The sequence below is a fragment of the Poromitra crassiceps genome (assembly GCF_964638095.1).
Source record: "Poromitra crassiceps genome assembly, chromosome: 4".
In the NCBI taxonomy this organism is placed as follows: Eukaryota; Metazoa; Chordata; class Actinopteri; order Beryciformes; family Melamphaidae; genus Poromitra; species Poromitra crassiceps.
The window spans coordinates 58,984,397-59,009,052 of NC_139626.1; the positions used below are offsets into that span (position 1 = coordinate 58,984,397).

The following is a 24,656-nucleotide window of genomic DNA, read 5'->3' on the forward strand; positions in this document are numbered from 1 at the left end:
AGAAAAAAAAAAAGGATCATGTCCTCAGTTTTTCTTTAAACTTCAAACAGATAAACATTTCCTTTTCCCCATCATCTTATCTCTGGATAACAATACCAATATTAAAGGGGAAATTGATTTTTAGGCTGGATTTCTGATAAGTAGAAAGCTTTCCACCATTTCAAGCAATGTAAATCAACAACGTTATCGCATTTTTCTTCATCTCACAGTCATAACTCACAACTACTAAAACAGTAAAAAGTCTTGGAAACTTTAAGGGAATTGTCTACTTGTCAAAATAAGACCGTAAAAACTTAAACCTTGGTATTTCTTTTACGTCTTTTTTTTTTTACGTCTATTTTTGTTCACCAGTCACACTGGTGTGAAAAATGCATTTCGCAGCATTCTGCTAGTGACTCCACAGTGTGCCAAGCCTGAAGAAACACAAACTAAACTTCACTTTCACCTTCACTGACTGGAATACAATTAAGACTGAGGAGGTTATAAAATAAAGCTAGAGGATTATTTCTGAAAATACTTGATTTTATTGATAAATCATGTCTTTCTATGCTTTATTTTACTATTTTACTATGCCACCTAGCAGAACCCTCTTCTAATCAAAAAACCCCAGGCCATGGCAATAGATTGAGTCATCTGTAGCTCCAAAAATACTCAAATATCAAAAATATTCCACTGTTTGGTCCTTCCAACTCCCTCATTGATTCAGACACCTCAGTTACAAATATGTGCAGCTGCCTTTGTGAGAGGATTCAAAAAGAACGTAAACACAGCAATGTGTTTTGAGACCTTCATGCTCGCAAAAACAAAACACAATCAAATAGTGATCGAGATCTCTTGTGTAGTTTAGTTCTTAAAAAGCTTAGAAAGAGTTATTCACTCTGTAGTTTGATCTGTAATGTAGTTTAGTTTAAAAAGAAGAAGCTTAGAAACACGTACGGAGCCAAAGAAAAACCCTTTCCTGCAAACGACATCGCTGTTGCCAGGGAAGAAACACTGCAGAGTCAAGAGAAGACTGTTAACTGTCTCATTCATGACTAAATAGTATTATGTAGGAATCTCGTAATTAATGAATGAACCCCGACATCTGCGTTTTGTCAAACACATTTGCACCGATCTTGGAATCTCTAGTGTTCGCATAATAACTGTAGGTCATACGTACAGTTTGTCACATTCTGATGATGTTTAGCAGAAGAAAGTGAACGGCAAAACTAAAAGTTACCAAGTTCCAGTTGTACATTCTTTGACCAAAAAACATAGTAAGTACCGGTAGTTTGCTGGAATGTCCCAGGTCATATCAGTCCAGTGTGAATAGCGCTTTAGTCAACACAGACTATACATTATAAACTTATCAGTCCAGTGTGAATAGTGCTTTAGTCAACACAGACTATACATTATAAACTTTGATCCAAGAAAGAAAAACAGCAGAACTGCTATCTGTGATTTTTCCTTGGCAGCAGCGATACAAGTAACAACATTGTTCAAGTCATGTGACTCATGTCATGTGACTACCTCGTCTGAACAAACTGACAGCCATAATGCCCCATCTATTACCCGCCCTCCAATGAGGAAACACGGTGATAGGAGGGGGCGTGGCCTTTCAATATGACCGAATGCACGTACAACACTGAGCGACAACAAGACACCCAACCAAGTCGTCTGGTTACTTTGCCACTGACCAAAGTGACGACCATGACACCTGTTCCACCGCCATGTTCTGCTATCCACTGGCGGCGGTTATGGTGTTTCAAGATGGCCGACAGCGCCGTGTTGCCCGCGCCCCCCCCCCCCGCACCCCCCCTTCCCTCTTCCGGTCCTGCCTCTACCTCAGCCGGGCAGAGAAGCAGCGCATGTACTCCGTCATCCAGCGGTCGTCCGCATGCACCGTCAGCAGCTCCGACCGCCTCAGCTTCTCCAGGTCGGCCGACCGCGCCCGTCGCCGGTCCAGGTTGGAGCCCCGCTTGTCGGACTCGCGCCGGGGCGGCTGCACGCAGCCGGCGTCGGCTCTGTGGGTCTGGGTGGAAAACAGGAGAAGGCGGGGGCGGGGTCAGAGCGGTGAGACGGGGACCCGTTTCCGAAAAACACACCGGCGTTTTATTATTAATGCTGGCCGGGGAGAGTGTTGAGTGACAACGGCCTCGCTTCTCTGGTGTCGCATGGAGCCATGAGGGACTAAGGCCCAGCTAATCAACTAAAGATGAAGGCACGACTAAGGCCCAGCTAATCAACTAAAGATGAAGGCATGACTAAGGCCCAGCTAATCAACTAAACCACTCCAGATTCTCTACTCGCTTATTTTACGTTTTAGGCATTTACTGTTAGTAGGTGATGCTCTTAACAAGGCCTTTCTTAACAGTTGATGCAGCTAAAACATATCTTCACTGCATGATATTCTCTCACATTGAATACTGCTTCACAAACTGGTCGTTTGCAGGTGCCACTGTTATAAAACCTATTGAACAGCTTTATCACAGAGCCATCAAGGCATTTGCTAGAAAACCTTTGTCATACCACCACTGTAACATTCTGGAACAACATCTCTTTCTGAGCTTTGAAAATCTCAAGGTCTTAAAGAGTGCTTGTTTTTTCTACAAATGCCTACATGGACTAGCTCCCCCTCCTTTACAGGAATTCATCCATAAAAACAGAATCACTGGACTTGGCACCAGGTCAGAACCAGAGGTGACTGCAAGGTCCAACGTAGACTGACCACGTTTGGTCAGAACGTCCTGTCAATAAAAGGCAGCCAAACATGGAATAGTCTCCCCGTCTCCATAAGGGACAGCCCCACCCTTGCCACTTTCAAAGGTAGACTTAAAAAATGGCTGAAAACCAACCAGTCATGTGTCCACAGGTAATATGCTTTCTTCTCTTTTTTTTGTGTATTACTACTATGTATTTTTATTTTGACAAGAGTAATTGCTGCTATGTATTTTAGAGTGTATTGCTGCTACTTATTGTTTTACATATTTATGAGTGTACTGCTGCTACCTATGTTCTACAGTATGTATGTTTTATTATCTTTTACGTTTTATGTTTCTTGTGTTTTATGTTTTTTGGGGACAACGGATGGAAATTAGCCTCGTGCTAAATCCGGCAATTTTTACACTTTTACTATGTTCCAGGTTTTAGTATCTGTTCCATGGTTTCTGTGTTCATTCATTTTGCACTGTCCCGTCCAAATAAACAAATAAATAAATAAACAAGTACATCAGTAGGTAAAGCTTCACCCATTAAGACCTAAGGTGCCCTCTCGAACAGCATTCTAAAAGCTCCGGTGCGTTTGAAACAAGAGGGCTAGTGTATAAAGTAGCATTGCCGAAAGGGTTAACGACACAGACGCTGCATCGGGTTTTAGAGGGAAAACAGCGCAAATGCTGCATCTTAACGGGGCGTGCTTATTTCGACATTTCCCACGAATGTTCATTGGGTTCAGTGTGTGGATCAGAGGTTAGAAAGCCTATCCTTCCACTGGAGGATGTGGGTTCAGTTCCCCTCGTGTTGGCAGGCGTCCACCCTGCTCAAGTGTCCTTGAGCAAGACACTGGCTGAATCCTAAAGGCTGGCATGCATCGTACACTGAGATCCTCGTCGACTTTGGGCGATGTTGCTGGTGAAGTGAGTGAGAGGGTGAGAGGCTTTGGAAATAAAAATGAGTAAGCACTATCGCCTCACAGCTCGAAGGTCGTGGGTTCGATTCCCACCTGGGCCGATGTGAACGCTGAAGGAATGCGTGCCCGTCCGCATGTCCTCGAGTGCCCACCACCCGGGTGGGGTCGGCAAAATGGCCTTTCTGTGTGGAGTTTGCATGTTCTCCCCGTGCCTCCCGGGGGTCTCCTTCATATAGGAACCCCCTTCACAAAAACATGCAACATCCTGGTTGCTTATATGGTTCCTCCTCTGATCGTTAAGGGCGCCTGTTCAGAGGGAGGGGAACTGGATGGAATAGCGTGAACCTCCCACGTGCTATGTCCTACCGGTGAAGCTTCCTCTGTCAGGTGAAAAGATGCGGCTGACTTGACTGCCCATGTCTCGGAGGATGCATGGAATCAGTCTTGGCTCTCCCCAGATCGGCAGAGGATGGAGTAGCAACCAGGATTGAGTAATTCAAATGAGCACTAAACGGGGGATAAAAATGGGATAAAAAAATCGGGAAAAAAACATAAAAAAAAAAAAAAAAAAAAAAAGGAAATAAAAATGAGAAACTTGGTGACATCACACTATCTTCACGAAAGCAGTAATTTAGCGCTTAACGCCGTGCGCAATGCAAATTGGGGGCGGTGCACAAGCGCTGTTATAGTTGTAGGCCTACTGGACATAGGCGTGCCACAGGCCAAATCAGGCGTTTCAGCAATGGTTAGATAGATGGCATTATCCTATCGTCAGCAGCGCGCAATTACTTTGCGCTAAGAGCTTTTGAAAAAGCACCTCTTAGGCGCTAAAATAGTCGCGCTTGAGCGCACCATAATCTCCGCGCTGTGCAGCGCAGAAACGTCATTACGCACGGACGTGCCACGCCAGGACATCAAATTCTGCTGCTAAAATTGGGTAACCAGCAGATTATTCGGTGAGGCAATCAACTATAATTCACTGGGAAACTTTTATCACATCACAAGGAGGGGTTATGGTAAAGGAATTGAGAAAACTTGTAGATTGTAGCCTACTTGCAATAGGCTATTCACCTTCACCTGCTATAACCCGGAGGGTCGTTGGCATCACAGCTGATCTGGCACAAGCCTCGGCACGAGTCGTGTTTTAATTGAGTCCACTGTAAATCCTCCAGTCTTTTCTTTTGTCTCCGCCGTTTACCCGCTGCAAACACATTTCTATTGTCCCACCCCAGTCAACAAAATAACACGAATTGGATCAAAACTCAGATGTTCTTAACAGGTTTTCTGATGTGATGGTGTCGTTATGAGATAGGGATAATATATACAGTCAATAGAGATAGCTCTATCCAAATTACGCATGGGGAGAATTACAGCATGCCTCACGCAAATTGTATTACATGGACTGCAAGACGGGAATCTGATTGATGTAATGCCCAGGCATTACCAGGCCACACCTGTGAATAATTCTGGTGGGTAACACCGCCCAAATCCCGTTTGCGCCGTGCATAAATGATTTGACACGCCTCTAATCTGCGTTTGCGCCCGTTGTTGTGACGAGTTATGCCCCCCCGCGAGTAATTGCATCCCCACCATATTTTGTGGCTCTTTTAACCTAGAAACAGGGAGGTGACGTCTACGCAAACAATTATATCATTTTTAAACAGTTACGTTTCTGTATAAATCATTACAATATCCTCCCGTGAGGTGGGGATGCGTTTAGCTGCTGCCGGGCGGGGGGTGCAAAACTCGGCATAACACCTGGACAGCGGACTGCAATCTTCCCTGCCTTAAGGCATGCACAAACAGGTGCGCAAGCGCAAATAGGGGATATCGCCTGTACCAAGATAGGGCCCTTCGCCTTTTATACAGTGATGACAGCCTGTGGAAAGCCCAGATATACTTTGATGTTCATGGATGGGATTGTCACACAATCAAGCTAAAACACACAGGCTTTCCTCTTCCAGCCATCTCTCTACAGCAGGGGTGCCCAATACGTCGATCGCGATCGACCGGTCGATCGCGAAGGTAGTGTGGTAGATCGCATGGCATTGAGGAAGAAAAAAAAAAAAAAAAAAAAAAAAATCACTGTTTTTCCACTGTTTCCACTGTTTTTCCACTGTTTTCCCACTGTTTCCACTGTTTTCCACTGTATACTCAGTGTATATATATATAAATAAATATGTTCGGTAGATCACTTTGACTTGGTCATTTTAAAAGTAGCTCCCAAGCTGAAAAAGTGTGGGCACCCCTGCTCTACAGGCTACAGGAAGGTGCATCCTTCTCACGATGAATCTTGGTGGTCTCCAACCATTCTTGATGGCCAAGTGGCCATCTGATGCATCCTGCACCTTCCAGGATCTTTATCTGATGCATCCTTACTTGGCACCTTCCAGGATCTTTATCTGATCCATCCTTACTTGGCACCTTCCAGGATCTTTATCTGATCCATCCTTACTTGGCACCTTCCAGGATCTTTATCTGATCCATCCTTACTTGGCACCTTCCAGGATCTTTATCTGATCCATCCTTACTTGGCACCTTCCAGGATCTTTATCTGATCCATCCTTACTTGGCACCTTCCAGGTTCTTTATCCGTCCTTTATCTGTACGCAGAAGAATAACTCAACTGTTGCCAAAGACTCAATGCCTTTTGGCAGCCTGCCAAATGAATCTTTTGACATATTTTGATACTCATTTTGAGGTACGGCTTCAGAGGTTGATGGAAATGCCAAAACAAACAACAAAAAATGCTTCAATTTCGCGAAAAGGTTTTTCCGCTGGTTTGATTTTTTTTTTTTTGGCCTTTTTGCCTTTAAAAAAAAAAGATGATGCACAAAATGGCAGATGGAAACACCTTTTTCTAATTAGATCTGATGTAGCCAACATTTAACTCACATGACTGATCAGCTGGACCCTGTATCTGTTCACATGACTGATCAGCTGGACCCTGTGTCTGGTCACATGACTGATCAGCTGGACCCTGTGTCTGGTCACATGACTGATCAGCTGGACCCTGTGTCTGGTCACATGACTGATCAGCTGGACCCTGTATCTGGTCACATGACTGATCAGCTGGACCCTGTGTCTGGTCACATGACTGATCAGCTGGACCCTGTATATCTGGTCACATGACTGATCAGCTGGACCCTGTATCTGGTCACATGACTGATCAGCTGGACCCTGTGTCTGGTCACATGACTGATCAGCTGGACCCTGTGTCTGCACAGCTGGTGGCTTGCAATGCGTTCTGCCTGCAGAACCGACAAATGGCCCTGCGTAACCCTGGAGCAGAAGAAATGGTTCTGTTCTGTTGCATCCAACGGCTCTCACTCTGTCCCAAATTCATGTATCGGAATCGGATTGGAACCCTCCACACAACCTAACTACGTATTTGCTTAACAGCTGTTAATGGAAACGCGCCTGATTCAAATTTTAAGATTGTCAACTTTTCAAAAGATTTGCTTATAATTTGCGCAAAACCTGAATGGAAACACGGCCGGTGGGTCTGTTTGAAGCACTTTACTGAAGACAAGCACATAAACTATCCATTATACTTGTTACACATATTTAAAAATAATAATCATAATAATAACAAAAATAATCAACCAGATAGTCAAGATTTATCATTTTTGTATCATTTCTAACATTCCTGCTGAAACTGAAATGGTAAATCCCCAACACTGCTTTGCTGGGAAAAGTAATAACATTACTGTATACCGCCACACACACACACACACACACACACACACACACACACACACACACGCACACACACGCACACACACACACACGCACACACTCACCTCATTGGGTGTCCTCCTGACCTCGGGCTGCGTCCGGGTCCAGTCGTGTCGGCCGGAGGGTCTCTGGTTCTCCTTCTCTTTGCCGCAGGCCGGAGGCTGGCTCTTGGCTCTGCAGGCTGGGGGCTGGCTCTTGGCTCTGGTGGGCTTGCGGGCCGGGGCGGAGGTGTCGTCCTGGGAGCTGTCCCGCTGTCCGGGCTCGGAGCGCGGGGCGCGGCGGCGGGGACGTGGTCTGGGTCTCACCGGCTCCTCGTCAGACGACACCCTGTCGGGCCCGTCATCTGTGGCCGTGTCGTCTGGACCGCTGGTGCTCAGCACCTCCTTGGCCGGACCCAGGTCCACTTCAGTCACACCGTTTTCTATGATCGCCCCTTTGGATGGCAGAGAGACAGACAAGCAGGGCAAATAAACAGACAACGCTGCCGTTTGGTGGAGCTGCTGCAAAGTGCCGTTGTTAGAGACTTTTATCCAACGTGCCTAAGACTGTGATTAATTCACCATTCTTTGCCCATTTAGTCGGCGTTAAAGTGATAATACAGAAGATTTCAGTTTTCTTGTCTCTGACAACACCTGAGGCCATGAGCAGTAATTGCCGATGAGATCCACACAGTGGCGCATGTGTGACGTGAGGTTTTTTTTCTTCTTCTTCAGTGGTAATGCAACGCTCGGACGCCAAACCGCGCACACATCTCAAAAGAAGAAGAAGTTGGTCTGCGGTAATTACCAGAGCTATATAATAGAAGAGTTGCGACATCTCATTCACTCCAATGGACCAGTTTTTGGATTAAGCAGCGCTGTCGGGTTGCAGCAGAATGGACCATTTGTGATGTACTTTTGAAAGTGTTTAACACATTCACTGCCAACAACGTATGAACACGTTTTCAGAATCCAGCTGTTCCCTGCCAACAACGTGTTTACACGTTTTTGGCATCGATTTTTTTTTTTTGACGGTGGGTTGTGCATCTAAGCCTTTTACATCTCTTATATAATTATTGGAGCCACCGAACGTTTACAACCCATTCCACCGACCCACTAAGTGGCAACAGTGCTCTCCTGGCTAGAGAAAGGAAAGCATTTTTTTAACTTGTCAAGCCATTCTCAGCCCAGCCATTCTCCTTTTCGCGCTGATTGCTGGCGATGCGGGATTGCAAATTTACATAATAGATTCAGCCGATCTACTATGATCGGGTGATAGATTACAGGTGGAGGAACACACTTTGAAACACGCAGCATAAATATGACCAGAATCGCAAAAGCTTCTCTCAACCAAAACTCCAAACGAGCGAGTCCATCCCGACTTCCTCAAACAGCGGCCCAGACATGCAGGCACAGGAGAGCAGCAAAGCACTGACTGGTGACAAGCTTGTCCGCCCACGGAGGGCGGAGTTGAAGCAACTCGAGAGGGAGGGAGAGAGAGAGAGAGAGAGAGAGAGAGAGAGAGAGAGAGAGGGAGGGAGAGCGAGAGGGAGGGAGAGAGAGAGAGAGAGCGAGAGGGGGAGGGAGAGAGAGAGAGAGAGAGCCAAAAATGAATGGTTAAAGTGACAGTTCCATCCAATTTCACAAAAAGCCGTTTATCTCTGAATATTCTTTTTCACGCTAAAACCATGCTGTATTCAACTGCTAATGCTTACATAACTACTAACTCTACAAACTAACTCTTTTAGACAGAGAAAGTACACATTCTATTAGTACTTTTGAGATATTGTATGTTCACAAACTCCAAGCTGAAACGAATCCTCGGCTCTTATAAAATGAGCCATAATCCTCAAAAAACGGCTTGGCAGAAGCTACCTACAGCAAAAAAAAACGTCTGGCAGTCAATGTGTTAAGATGTTTAAAGAATCAAATGGTATATTATCAGCTTTATATTATGCATTAAAACGTAGCATGAGAGCCCTTCCTGGCTATTCCCCCGCTTGTGATATCTTTCCGTTTTTTTTTAGTTTGGGGGGCGGGGAAAGTGTCGCCACAGACACAGCCGACCAGTGACGACAACATCTGAAGTTGGTCCCTGGGCGCTGGAAAGAAAAAGCGACCACTGCTCCTGGCCTGCCCCCTGGAGGAAAGGACAAGCCTGGATGGGTCAAATGCAGAGGACAAATGTCACCGGCCACCGTCAGCATTAGGGCTGTGCCGATTCACTTATCTCCCGATTCGATACTATCACGATACTTGGGTGCCGATTCGATATATATTGCGATTCTTAAGTATTGCGATTCTACGATTATTGCGATTCGATATTACGATTTATTGCGATTTTTGTTTCTTTTTTTCTTTTCTTTTTTCAGTTTGTTTGCTTTTTACACTAGATTAGAACATGGGAAAAGTTGAATCATACACTAGAGACTGTATATTATATATCATGAGTAGGGCTGGGCGATATAGTTAAAAACAGGGGCGGACTGGGATCATAATTCAGGCCGGGCATTAGATACCAAGCAGGCCAGGCCGATATGGGCCGACGTTTGAAGCCCAAAGATGCACCCACTTTAACCCTGAAGTGTAATTATTACTTCAGACTAACTAATAAAGTAATAAAACCACTAGTAAACCAGTAGGCGGCACCTGGCCTGCTGTTCAGTGAGTGGCCTGACTGCGGGCACAATTTTTTTTTTTTTTTTTTTTTTTTTTTTTTTGCTTTTGCGATTATCGATTCTGGAATAAAAGATCGATTCAAAAAATCGTGACATTAAAAATCGCGATACTTAGGTGAATCGATTTTTTCTCACACCCCTAGTCAGCATGAGTGTGTGTTGTGGCCGCATGCATGTGTTGAAGTGTTCGTGTGATAATAAAAGACTTGTCCGTCTGAAATCGAAAAGTTCATAAATGTTGCAATACACAGAGATGCAAGGGCTTTCATCAATGGGCCATAGGCTCAATCACCATTGTGTTAACTCACTTGAGGATATATAGTGACTTTACACACATTTATTTACATGGAAATCTTCCGTATTATCGCTTTAAACTCAGAATTTTACCTTTATTATCAGAACCCTGATTTAAAGTTATAATCTCAAACATGTTCATCTAAATAAATTTTTTTTTTTTAATTAAAGTCGCTATCTATCTGATAGTGAGTTAACACAATGGTGATAGATGCTATGGCCCATTGACACTGTTTGGATGTCACCTGCAATTACCACTCATCGCCACAGGTGTCACCCAAGAGAACAAAACAGAAATCTTAGAGATGATCACTTTCACTTTAAACTCGGGAATAAAAAATAAATTAAAATCGCAAGTGACCCTAATCATCTTTGGTTGTTTTAAATTGTGTGTGGTGTAAAAAAAAATAATCAAAAAATCAGGCGACCCTATTTGAATTCCAGGCGAGCCCACTTAGGGTCGTGACCCCAAGGTTGGGAACCATGATTAGAGTGTCTCTTGACATCTTGGTGAGTGAGGTTTACTTACGGCACACAGCACCACTTGCTGGCCACCGTTACACTTGGTTTAATCCATACCCTTTTGGGGTGGCTGATCTGAAAAAGCTTGGGGAAAAGCTCTATGGCAGCACTTCCCAAACTCTTCAGACTCATGGCCCATTTGAACATCTCAAAAATGTCCGTGGCCCACATCCGACCATAAATGCTGCGGAGGCCAAATAAAGCTTTTTCACTCAGAGCACTTTTTATTTTAATGATGAAAGTCCATCAGCACCACACACAGACTAAAAGTGAGGGGCTGTCTGCTGCAACAGGCTAATTAACAAATAATTGATTACAAATTAAATTAATGTATCATTCAACAATGGCGAAATGCATTCTCATACAAAATAATAATTAAAAATGTTTCCCTAAAATTGTAACGTTTTGCAAATGATTTCGCGGCCCACTTGCAATACCTTCGCGGCCCATACATCATGTAGGCTAGTTTGCTACATTCAGCTGTATAAGGGTTACATGTAGGCTAGTTTGCTACAGTCAGCTGTATAAGGGTTACATGTAGGCTAGTTTGCTACAGTCAGCTGTATAAGGGTTACATGTAGGCTAGTTTGCTACAGTCAGCTGTATAAGGGTTACATCGGCTAGTTTGCTACAGTCAGCTGTATAAGGGTTACATGTAGGCTAGTTTGCTACAGTCAGCTGTATAAGGGTTACATCGGCTAGTTTGCTACAGTCAGCTGTATAAGGGTTACATGTAGGCTAGTTTGCTATAGTCAGCTGTATAAGGGTTACATGTAGGCTAGTTTGCTACAGTCAGCTGTATAAGGGTTACATGTAGGCTAGTTTGCTATAGTCAGCTGTATAAGGGTTACATGTAGGCTAGTTTGCTACAGTCAGCTGTATAAGGGTTACATGTAGGCTAGTTTGCTACAGTCAGCTGTATAAGGGTTACATGTAGGCTAGTTTGCTATAGTCAGCTGTATAAGGGTTACATGTAGGCTAGTTTGCTATAGTCAGCTGTATAAGGGTTACATGTAGGCTAGTTTGCTACAGTCAGCTGTATAAGGGTTACATGTAGGCTAGTTTGCTACAGTCAGCTGTATAAGGGTTACATGTAGGCTAGTTTGCTACAGTCAGCTGTATAAGGGTTACATGTAGGCTAGTTTGCTATAGTCAGCTGTATAAGGGTTACATGTAGGCTAGTTTGCTACAGTCAGCTGTATAAGGGTTACATGTAGGCTAGTTTGCTATAGTCAGCTGTATAAGGGTTACATGTAGGCTAGTTTGCTACAGTCAGCTGTATAAGGGTTACATGTAGGCTAGTTTGCTACAGTCAGCTGTATAAGGGTTACATGTAGGCTAGTTTGCTACAGTCAGCTGTATAAGGGTTACATGTAGGCTAGTTTGCTATAGTCAGCTGTATAAGGGTTACATGTAGGCTAGTTTGCTACAGTCAGCTGTATAAGGGTTACATGTAGGCTAGTTTGCTATAGTCAGCTGTATAAGGGTTACATGTAGGCTAGTTTGCTATAGTCAGCTGTATAAGGGTTACATGTAGGTTAGTTTGCTACAGTCAGCTGTATAAGGGTTACATGTAGGCTAGTTTGCTATAGTCAGCTGTATAAGGGTTACATGTAGGCTAGTTTGCTACAGTCAGCTGTATAAGGGTTACATGTAGGCTAGTTTGCTATAGTCAGCTGTATAAGGGTTACATGTAGGCTAGTTTGCTATAGTCAGCTGTATAAGGGTTACATGTAGGCTAGTTTGCTATAGTCAGCTGTATAAGGGTTACATGTAGGCTAGTTTGCTACAGTCAGCTGTATAAGGGTTATATGTAGGCTAGTTTGCTACAGTCAGGCTGACTGAGTCACTCAGCTCTATGAGGGTTACATGTAGTTTGCTGTATAAGGGTTACATGCTGTTTGCTCACCTGTGCACGGTGCAGCATTTAAGATCGGAGCTTCCCCGGCTTCCACCACCGCCTCCCCGTCCTCAAATGGAGGCTTGGGCTCCAGGCTGGACTTTAACTCCAGTAGCTTCTGCTGCCTGGGATCTAAACATGCCAGCGGGGGCGCCACAGACAGAGGGGCCACTCTGTTCCTGGTTAGCCTGGGGGTGGACCAGCCGCTGGAGTCAGAGCCGCTGTCCCAGCCTTCCCAGATCCAGGGCTTGTGGGAGTGCTCCATCACCCGGCGGGTCAGACGGTACCTCAGAGAGTCCTCGTAACACTTGGAGAACGTCTCCCATTTGGGGTCCCTGAATTTCTTCATGTACTCCGTCCGGATTTTCTTGGTCACCATGGTGCTTGTTATTACTCGTGTCCGGTCCTAATCACTGGGAAATCACAAGAGGATGAAATTCAAATGGTTCAAATGAAGTTCAAATGGCTGCATCAACATGTGGCTCGGCAGACATCTTTAACTCATTGAGTGCCAATGACGACTATAGTCGTCAATTCAAATAGTAGCGTAGAGTGCCAATGACGACTAAAGTCGTCAATTGCGTTTTTTGACGGTGGGACGTGGATCAAAGCCTGATGCATCTCCTGTAAAAATATGGGGGATGTCGAATGTGTATAAACTATTTTACGGACCCATTAGGTGGCGACAGTGCTCTCCAGATTAGAGAAAGGTGAGGAAAAAACAGAGAAGAAGTCATGGGGAAACGGAAACCGCATCGGTATGCATCGATATGCATGAAGCATAACGTTAGCTGTGCCTGTGAACAGCAGCCAATCTGCTGCCACAATTGAGCCCCTCCATCTCCGCTGCGATATAATAGCCCCTCCACATGATTAGTTGCCGACACCAGCGTCTTTCTGAAAAGTTACATTATTCTCAGCTGGAAGCCGGCGACAAAAACGGCGGAATGCTGTGAAAAAGCTGGGTGTAGCGCACTTTTCAGTGCAGAGCAAACGCAGCAGAGAGCCACCAGAGACACTCCCACGGAGGAGGGGTGTGCAGTTGAGGGGGGTGGGGCACGCAGGGCAGCATACAACAGTGTTGGTGTTGTGACAGCAGGAGGCTCGATGGACAGATTCGCAAACACAAGCTAGAATATCTGATGCCCACAAGCAGTAAATCAAGACCAGCAAGAAGGTGTAGGGTCTGCGCACGCAGGGGCCAGCGCTGCTGGTTGCAGCTAAAAAATATTATTTTGCCAAACAAAATTCCTTTGTTTTCGCTGTTTTATTGAAGGAAATTATTTTTGAGGTGTCACTACATCAGAAAATATTAGCTTCAGTCAGTGATGTGCTTGAAATGCTTCATTTCACAAAAGGCTAATTATCTCAGCTTCTAGTTTGAAACGTCTGTTTTTGGTGAAAACAACCTATCTTCTACTGCTGATAACTAAAGAACGGAAAATGATATCAATAAACTTTTTTTTGCTGATGATACAATAGAGTCTCATCGTTCTTTGGGCGTGGTCGGTGTTTACATAGTAATATCACACAATATTCTGTGGGCCTCGAGAAATCACTGAAAACGCTCTGAAAGGGCTGGCACTGGGAGCATCCGTTTTCCAAAAGTGGCTGGCACTCAATGAGTTAATATGCTGTTTCAAATGGCTGTATCAACATGTGGCTCGGCAGACATCTTTAATATGCTGTTTCAAATGGCTGTATCAACATGTGGCTCGGCAGACATCTTTAATATGCTGTTTCAAATGGCTGCATCAACATGTTTATGTTTATGTTATGCTGTTTCTGACCAACCTGTAAAATGTCAAGTGAATTGATCACTATGTCCTTGTTTTACAGTAGGCTAAGTTGAACTTATGTTAACTAGCAATCTCGCGTGCTACGCGCACTCGATTCCTAGGCTCGCCTGCCCTGCAGCTTGTCCACTGCGCGTCCTCGCCTGCTCTATGACTTCACTGATGACATCATCACTGAACGTATACATGATCACTGATGACATCACTGATAACAGCAATTAGGGCAATCACCTAATTAAAAAATCTGGCTTCATCAGGTCACCCGCACGGGTGCTCTTTACACCCCCTGAAAGTTTCAGCCTGATCGCACGTAAAACGACATAGCTGTGGGCGACCAAGATTCTGCTCGCACACACACACACACACATGCGCACGCACACACACACGCATGCACACACACACACGCACGCACGCACGCACGCACGCACACACACAAATGCAATGAAAGAAACTGTTTTGTATCGAGCCATCTCTCCCATTGGAATAAGTTGCCTTCCTTAATGACTCAAGCACCAAGTAAAGATAGCTTTAAAAAGAAAGTCAAGAGGCTATTCTTGGGTACAGGCCCACAAAAAACATTGATATAACTTTGATATATTTCGAGATGTAGCAGAGATACAGAGTTTTATGTGGTTCATTGAAACACTATTTGCTTGAAATATTGTACTGTACTGTAATGTTTTGATTTGGTTTTGTTTGTTTTGTCTTTTTCTTTTTTCGGTTTTTGTTTGGGGGGCGGGTGGGGGGGGGGGGTTAATGTATGCATAGAGACAGTCCGCATGTCTGGGAACGCCCACAAAATGTTAAACGGCTGGCGCGCGAGTGGGGTAAAACCGCCCATATATCTCACGGGCTGACTCACCCAAAGATGGTGCTGCGGCTCTAAACTACAGGTTTGGGGGTTCTAGAGCAGAACACAAGACGTCTGCTCGGATGTGCGTTTACTGCGGTGGTTAAATCCCCGATCGTGTCTGCCTGGGCTGGGCTAGCAGATAAATTCTAACTTTGCTGAATGGATAGATAGAACGGGGGTTTTTACCCCACCCTGACCACGCCCCCCAGCCAGGCTGAGCCAGCTAAACCAGCGTCTATGACGAGACGTGGCCTCAACCTATATTATGTGAAAGCATGTGTATACTTTTATGTTTTTACGGTGGACCCCAGGAAGAGTAGATGTTACCTCGGTAACAACTAATGGGGATCCAAATAAATAAATAAATAAATAAATAAATAAATAAATAAATAAATTAGCCTTTGTTCACACCATAGGCAGAACTGATGCTTGACTCACGCTGAACGTGAGCTCACGGCTAACCGTTCACACCAGACACTCTCCTTTCCTCAGTGGAGCTGCTCCACCGGGCCCCTCCCCCCTCCCTCCATTCACTTCATGCGTGGCAGCTTCAAGCTTCACGCGTCGCGCTTGGAAAATAGGCCTGAATCCTGAACGATGGCTTGAGCAAGGCGTGAGCGTGGCTTCAGCAGCGTGGCTTCAGCAGCGTGACACGCGCGCGGGTGGTGTGAACAGCCTCGCCTGTTAACAAGGACGCCTAGATGAAACTTGTGGGTTCAGCAGCATAGGTCGGGCTTAGGTTGAGCGTTGCTTCGGTGTATGGTGTGAACGGCCGGCCACTTAACGTGTGGCTGTAGCCACCCAACATGGCGGCGACTACAACCAGCGCGAGACTACACAGAGTGACGTAACTGCAAGGCATCTATTCACCTTATTCTTTGCCCACCCATGGACGCTTCCGCATTACGTCATTTCGTAATAGTATTTCCGTTTTGACTTGCCAAAAACCCCGCAGGCAAAATGGCCGTGCACACTCCCCTCCTAAAGTGGCTAAATTACTCCCCCATAAACTAACATATCTTGGCCAATACGTATGTAACATACAAAATAAAACAACCCGTAATATCTTAATTTTATGTAGAATACAGAGGACATGTAACTTACGTTAGTGGAATCGAGGCTGTTGCGTCCTGAAACCCACATAGGTTGTGCCAGCCGTAACCTATGTGCGATTCGAAATAACGCATCCGAGATAGAAACGTTATGAATATAGCCACATTATAAACAACAAACTAACGCTGGTGATCCGTATGGAAACAGTGTTACTCGAAATGGTTAAAAGTTATATCAATATAACTATATTATATATCTATCTATCATCATTCAGTGGCATTTTACTGCCATATAACATAACTAACTAGCGGCTAATATTAGCCACAGAAGGCAACTAGCGCTGAACCGGAAGAACAAATACGTTTGCGTTGAACGCGGAAGAGAGAAAAAGTGGGCGTGGTGAATAAGGTGAATAGAGACACTGCATGAAATAGGCCTCGCCCATCACGGGGGTAACGCTCCGTTCACTTCCACACACCAGCGTCATTTTCCTTGAATTAAACATAGCTAAAAGCTGTTGTGTGGTGGGGCTGCGCAGAAAACAAATGTAAAAAAAATCGCCAGTTAAAGTTTTTTTGTACTCCCGAGCAAAACAAGGAAGCCATTGAGAATTGGCGAAAAGAAAAATGTGGATCCAGCTGTCAAGGAAGTAAGTTGGAGTGTTCATCTTCCGTATATACGATCTTTTTGTGCAACTCGCAACCGTGCACGTGACATAGGAGAACGCCAGAATTGGAGGGGGGGGGGGGGGGGGGTTCCGTTTTCCCCCGTCTTGGGAGTGGTTTCTGAATGATGACGCGTTACGCAGTGTCTCTATAGGATACGTTTTAGGTTAATAATTTGATCATGTTTAGACCGATCCCTTGAGGGATATTATGGGCCTATCACCACCAACCTTGAGGTCCAGACAGGTTACGAATCACCAGGACTATCTGTGTGCCAGAATAGAATCACCAGGACTAGCTATGTGCCAGAATAGAATCACCAGGACTAGCTATGTGCCAGAATAGAATCACCAGGACTATCTATGTGCCAGAATAGAATCACCAGGACTATCTATGTGCCAGAATAGAATCACCAGGACTATCTGTGTGCCAGAATAGAATCACCAGGACTATCTATGTGCCAGAATAGAATCACCAGGACTATCTATGTGCCAGAATAGAATCACCAGGACTATCTATGTGCCAGAATAGAATCACCAGGACTATCTGTGTGCCAGAATAGAATCACCAGGACTATCTGTGTGCCAGAATAGAATCACCAGGACTATCTATGTGCCAGAATAGAATCACCAGGACTATCTGTGTGCCAGAATAGAATCACCAGGACTATCTATGTGCCAGAATAGAATCACCAGGACTATCTATGTGCCAGAATAGAATCACCAGGACTATATATGTGCCAGAATAGAATCACCAGGACTATCTATGTGCCAGAATAGAATCACCAGGACTATCTGTGTGCCAGAATAGAATCACCAGGACTATCTGTGTGCCAGAATAGAATCACCAGGACTATCTGTGTGCCAGAATAGAATCACCAGGACTATCTATGTGCCAGAATAGAATCACCAGGACTATCTGTGTGCCAGAATAGGGGGGGGAAATATTTGCCAATCTATGCTTACTGGAATGAATACATGCTGCCACTGCTACTACTGTACTAATAATAGAAACATAATCCAAAGTAACCCAACAATATTTTACTCAATGCGTGTGTGTGTGTTTCTCCCAGGAGACTGTGTGTAGGCCTACATGACCTGAATGAATCCACCTGGCACCTGCAGCATTCTGGCAACTGTGCCAGGTGAGAATGATCTACCTGTCTGTCTGTCTGTCACAGACAGGTGAGAATGATCAACCTGTCTGTCTGTCACAGACAGGTGAGAATGATCTACCTGTCTGTCTGCACACTGGCTGCAAAAGACAGGTGAAAATGATCTACCTGTCTGTCTGTCTGTCACAGACAGGTGAGAATGATCTACCTGTCTGTCTGTCTGTCTGTCTGTCACAGACAGGTGAGAATGATCTACCTGTCTGTCTGTCACAGACAGGTGAGAATGATCTACCTGTCTGTCTGTCACAGACAGGTGAGAATGATCTACCTGTCTGTCTGCCACAGACAGGTGAGAATGATCTACCTGTCTGTCTGCCACAGACAGGTAAGATAGGTCTACCTGTCTGTCTGCCACAGACAGGTAAGATAGGTCTACCTGTCTGTCTGCACACTGGCTGCAAAAGACAGGTGAAAATGATCTACATTACATTACATGATGTCATTTAGCAGACGCTTTTGTCCAAAGCCACTTTTTACAATATCACATTTTGTCAACAGCACAGAAAACAACTATGCAACACAATCAATGACAGCTAAGAGATTTTGATAGACTAGAGGAGCGCCATGTAGGACGTAGTTAGAGAAGGAATAAGTAGCATGTAGCATTAGTAGGTATGAGAAGGATTTTCTTTTCTTTAATTAAAAGATGTTAGTTCAAGAAGGGCCACCTATCTACCTGGCTGTCTGCAGCACACTGGCTGCCCCGCAGACAGACAGGTGAGAATGATCTGGCTGTCTGTCTGCAGCACACTGGCTGCCCCGCAGACAGACAGGTGAGAATGACGTGTCTGTCACTGTACACACAGAGCTGACCACTACTGTAACGTGATGTTACTACCAGGCTACTACACACGCACACGCACTCGCAGCATGACTGGTCTGTTTCAGACAGGCCCGACTCTTCTTCACCACTGCGTTCAACGTTCAATGCCTCCTTCATTTTCCATCAAACACCCGTGATGTTTACTGACAGAGGAGCGCCTTTAATTATTCATCGATCTGAGCTGGCAACATCCGAGCTGTCTGCGAAACGAACCGGGGCGAATGTTGTTGTTCTGTATTTTTTTTGTTTTTTTTACGATTATAAGGCGAATTATTTATTTATTTTCCTGGAGCCCAAATATAATGGCTCTCCTGTTTTGAAGGTTTATATCAGTCACACGCCGCTGCAACGTCGCCTCAGGATGTCAGCCTATGAAACCACAACAGCGCATTCTAGTACAGCACAGCGCTGTTTTCCACACGCACTTACCTCAGATATCTTCTGTCAGAGCTGGCCGTGTGTCACCTGCCTGATCCGTTTAGCTCCGTGTGTGTAAACATGCCCGGGTTATTATACCGAGGATTAGCTTGCATGCCTGGTTATTCAACCGGTTTTATTAAGCATGTGTATTTACTCACCCAGACTTGATATCAGCGGTCCAGTCTCATCCCAGTCATCCTGTCTCTGTGTCTATATTCACGCTCCGATGTCATTCGACGCGCGCATCGCTTCTCTCTCCTGACATTAAAGTCAGGAGCGTCAAGTCAGACAAGATAAAACACACGAGTTCCGGTCACCGCTTTCAAAATAAAAGCCCCATCTGTAAAATAATTAACATTTTGACATAGAAAATAAATAAATACCAGTGATGGAAGAGGTAGCTAGCCTACTCATATATTTTACTATTAATTTAAAGTAGAAATATCTTCTGTATTAATAATTGGAATCTGCAAAGTTAGTAGGCTACCTTAACAGATAAAGTCAGTGGACTAAAAAGTACAATATTTCCTTCTGAAATGTAGTGATTGTAGGCTGATAAATGTGGTAAACGGTAAACCACAGCGTTGGCACACAAGTTTCAAGTTTTCAGATCAGATAGGAGCTGTCTGGTTCTCCAGTGCAGGAGAACTATAGGAAAAAATACCTGAAACAGTCGTGACTTTATGTTATGTGATGTGCGTATTCTATGGCTGCACTTTTAATTATCTCATTTATCTTCGCTTTGATTAGATTTAAAGTGATATTTTATTGTAAACTTTTATGTTGAAAGCAACATTGTGTGGCTTCCGGTCCAATCCTAGTCTTGCCAACTTTACGTAGGAGAGAAATGTCATTTTCCATAAAGCCAAAGAGATGAAGCGGCAGAGACCACACCGCGCATGCGCACTGCACCCATCTGTGGACTGGAGTAAAGTCAAGACAACAGGTGCCAGCCAGGGCTGGGCCTAACTGATAAACTAGCCATTATACTTGTTACACATATTAAAAAAAAATAATAATAACAAAAATAATCAACCAGATAGTCAAGATTTATTATTTTTGTATCATTTCTAACATTCCTGCTGAAACTGAAATGGTAAATCCCCAACACTGCTTGCTGGGAAAAGTAATAACATGCCACACACACACACACACACTCACTCTTGACAGTGTTTAGTCTCAAACTGCTACTTGTTAGCTCGGTCAGAGTCTTGGCCAGTGAGAGAGAAGCCAGCAGCAGGCAGATGATATGTAGCATATATATATATATGATATATATAGCAGGTCATGACATTATTTAGCTATAAGCTTGGCATGGAGCTGCTGGATTTATTTCACCACTTGAACTTGTTGTTTGTCTTGGAGCAAAATGGTCCAAACAGCAGGGGGCGTCCAACATGTAATCTGTATCATGGCTTCACTAACATAAACAGCCTGGTTTCACTCACTGATGGAGCAGGGCTCGACCCACATAGGCTTTTTGAACGGAATGTTTCGATAGCCGATATATTAAAACGTACAAATATCCAGTGTTCTGCCCTCCCCATTCATGTCCTTCTCATCAGGGTGGAAACCACATTCTGACCATCATAACTCCCCACTGAAACCAAACTAACGACATTATTTTAGTGTCCTTACAGTAGCTCTTTAAGGCAGAGGCACCCACCACACCTGGTGGAGAAACTCTAACACAGGGGTGGCCAAAAGTTTAAAACGGAAAACGAAAACGGAAAAACTGATTCCCCCCCATTTCGTTTTTTCAATTTAAAACCATTGAAAATGGGTTATACTTGAGCACCCTGACCTGGTCTATTTATTTTGAAACATTTTTAATACTGAATGAATACTAATGGGAAAGAAAATTTGAAAACATACAGAAATAGAAATACCCATTGTAATAGGTGAGCACATCAATAAACTATGTGTCATAATATTTATTTAGGTAGAAATTACATTTTTGATGGCACAATTTTTTTCTGGTCCAATTTGTTTTGCGGCGAAAACTGCCGCGCTTAATATTGTTTGGCCCGCGAGTCGCGACTCCTTATATTTTTCTGTATGCGGCCCACAACCAAAAAAGTTTGGCCACCCCTGCTCTAACGTAGTAGTGGTAAGCACTATCGCCTCACAGCTCGAAGGTCGTGGGTTCGATTCCCACCTGGGGACGAGGTGAGCGCTGAAGGAATGCGTGCCCGTCCACACACCGCATGTCCTCGAGTGCCCACCGCCCGGGTGGGGTCGGCAAAATGGCCTTTCTGTGTGGAGTTTGCATGTTCTCCCCGTGCCTCCCGGGGGTCTCCTTCATATAGGAACCCCCTTCACAAAAACATGCAACATCCTGGTTGCTAATGTGGTTCCTCCTCTGATCGTTAAGGGCGCCTGTTCAGAGGGAGGGGAACTGGATGGAATAGCGTGAACCTCCCACGTGCTATGTCCTACCGGTGAAGCTTCCTCTGGCAGGTGAAAAGAAGCGGCTGACTGACTGCCCATGTCTCGGAGGAAGCATGGAATCAGTCTCGGCTCTCCCCAGATCGGCAGAGGGTGGAGTAGCAACCAGGATTGAGCAATCAAATGAGCACTAAACGGGGGATAAAAATGGGATAAAAAAATCGGGGGGGAAAAAACAAAACAAAAAAAAATATTGTTTGGCCCGCGAGTCGCGACTCCTTATATTTTTCTGCATGCGGCCCACAACCAAAAAAGTTTGGCCACCCCTGCTCTAACATTACTGCCTTTAAATGCAGAATTAATTTAGAGAAAACATGATTGAGCGCCTGTTATTCTCTTTATAAATATACATTCAAGCGCCTTCAGAAACAATAGACTAGTCACACATGGGAGAAAAAAAACTGCGTGTTTTATTTGCTTCGTTGTCTTGTGTCTTGGTCCGAGTTGGAGCGTGTTGAGCCTCGAAGCCAACAGACAGACAAAACATCACACATATAACAACAACAACAACAATAAATAATTATATACAGGTCGGCGTTAATTCCCCCAAATTCAAGGACCCAACACGGCATAGTTTGAGACACGGATCAAGGTTCATTACTGTTACAACACCGAACTAGCAGGATTTACAGACTCTCACAGACGAGACAACTGTTAAAAAGAGAGCGAGAGAGAGAGGCTTGAATGTGTGAACGCTTCTCAACTGTGCCGTGTGTTACATAAAAAAACAACAACAACAAAAAACTTCAATTTCTATTCTTGCACAACACTGATCAATTCAAACACTTTCAATGACCCGTGTCTATTTATGTCAGCGTTCAAAAACTTTCAAGGCCTTGATTCTTTCCCTCATATTCACAAACTTTCAAGGACCTGTGGGAACCCTGGTAAGTTCGCAGTTGGAAAAAAGACACTGGGGCCGTTTCTCAATACCAAGAATGCATTCTTGTTCTTGTGTTCTTGGGGAGAACGTTCTTGCTAGTCGTTCTTGGAAGAATGAACTTGCTAGGTCACAAGCACACATGACGCTGTTGGCAGTTTGAGACGATGCGTTCTTGAGGGTATTGCGCAATACCAGCGCAGAGGCCGCCTGCAGTACTACACAAATAAAAAGCTCAGCTGATGTAGATGCAGCCAATTGTGCTCTGGAACTTTTTGCCATTTTTCGCCATAAATGTTCGTAAAGTGGCACTTATTGAAACCTACTACCCTGCTTGTAGGCATCAAAAGTCATCAGAAACGAATTTAGTGATGAAATAAAACTTTAAATTGTAAAAAACTTTCCGGAGCTTATGGCGTCTTCTCTGCTTTGTTCTGCCTCTGCTTATGCCGAAATGCATGCTGGGATATCTGCCTTGCCAAGTTGACACAAGTCACCAACCAGAGCATCCTCGGTAAAGTGGGCGTGTCGAGAACATCCGGGAATTTTAAGCGTTCTTGGCGAAATGTGAACTTTGTATTGGAACAGTACTTGGGCTGCGACTGATGACGTTTCACAAGGACACAAGAACGCAAGAACACACAAGAACGCTTATTGAGAAACGGCCAGGGTCTGTGGTCATGGGGGGGCGGGGTTTAGAAGCACTTCCTGTGGACGATGGAGGGGCCGGCCTCGTCGTACTTCCTGCTTGCTGATCCACATCTGCTGGAAGGTGGAGCCAGGTGTTAGTTAAGTCCATGGCACACCAATTGCATGCATTCCACAACAAACACAGATGTTTGTTTGGTGTGCCATGGCCGTCTGTCCTGGTAGCCTGACACTGAACTATACTGTAGCATAGGACAGCAACCAGCCTGACACTGGGGGTGGAACAATATAAGATTTCGTCTATCACAATGATAAACACTCAAGATAATTGTATCGTGGTGAATTTCCATGAATCGTATACAGTAACGGTGAATATCATCACATCATGAGAATGAATATCGTCCCGCGTGACTTGAAAAAGCTGTCTAACAACTCCCAGTCCTATTGATTTCCTGTTTTATTTGGAATTGTCATTTGCCACAAGGGGGAGCGTGAGTCTTTCCAGTCAATCGGCTGAAGCCATGTCGGCTTGTATCTTCTAATGAAATATCATGGGTTCAAAAACAGGGAACGTCAGAGAGACGAGGTTCTCACCTGCAGAACCTGCAAGCCCTGAGATGCCAAGTTGCCTTGAAAAGGCATAATTTACACCCTGCTTTTAGCTGAAATCTTCACTGTAGAGGTGCAGCAGCTAACTGTAGCCTGCTACAGTGATTTCAGCTATAAACAGGGTCTAAATTACATCTTTTCAAGTCAACTTGGCATCACAGGGCTTGTGGAGACTTGGGTAATGCCAGGTGAGCAATATGGAAGATTTTTTTTTTTTTTTACATTTGAAACGGTCAAATCAGACTCTGTTAGATAAGGCTCAAATAATAATATGGAATTTTATCCCAAATGTACAGAACCACAGATCTGAATTTACAAACATCCCAAACTAACCTTCATGACATTAAAAAGTCCATATAACAACATTATCCCAACTATTCAAGGCTTAGGGATCAAATTAAAAGTGGACCAGTACAGTCATGTATTGTTTGATGTCCCCGATCTAACCTACTTTGCCCAGGCTATGTTTAGGCGAGCTGGGTCCCGAGAAGCCATCTGCTGCTGCTGGAGCTGTGGAGGTGGATCAGCATGGAGGATCCCAGTCAGACTCTCTCTGCTAACATCTGTCCC

The 24,656-nt window shown here is 44.5% G+C and overlaps 1 protein-coding gene across 1 annotated transcript; it reads right to left on the bottom strand.

Annotated features, from left to right (window-relative positions):
• Window positions 1–1,819: 1,819 nt before the first annotated feature.
• ccsapa (centriole, cilia and spindle-associated protein a) lies at window positions 1,820–19,756 on the bottom strand (the record flags this gene model as incomplete). Its single annotated transcript, XM_083636002.1, has 4 exons — window positions 19,660–19,756; window positions 12,727–13,130; window positions 7,411–7,778; window positions 1,820–2,011 (listed from the first exon to the last, which is right to left on the bottom strand). The coding sequence occupies exons 2-4, from the start codon at window positions 13,094–13,096 to the stop codon at window positions 1,820–1,822; spliced, it is 930 nt and encodes a 309-aa protein (XP_083492128.1). The 5' UTR covers window positions 13,097–13,130; window positions 19,660–19,756.
• Between the last annotated feature and the right edge of the window lie 4,900 nt (window positions 19,757–24,656).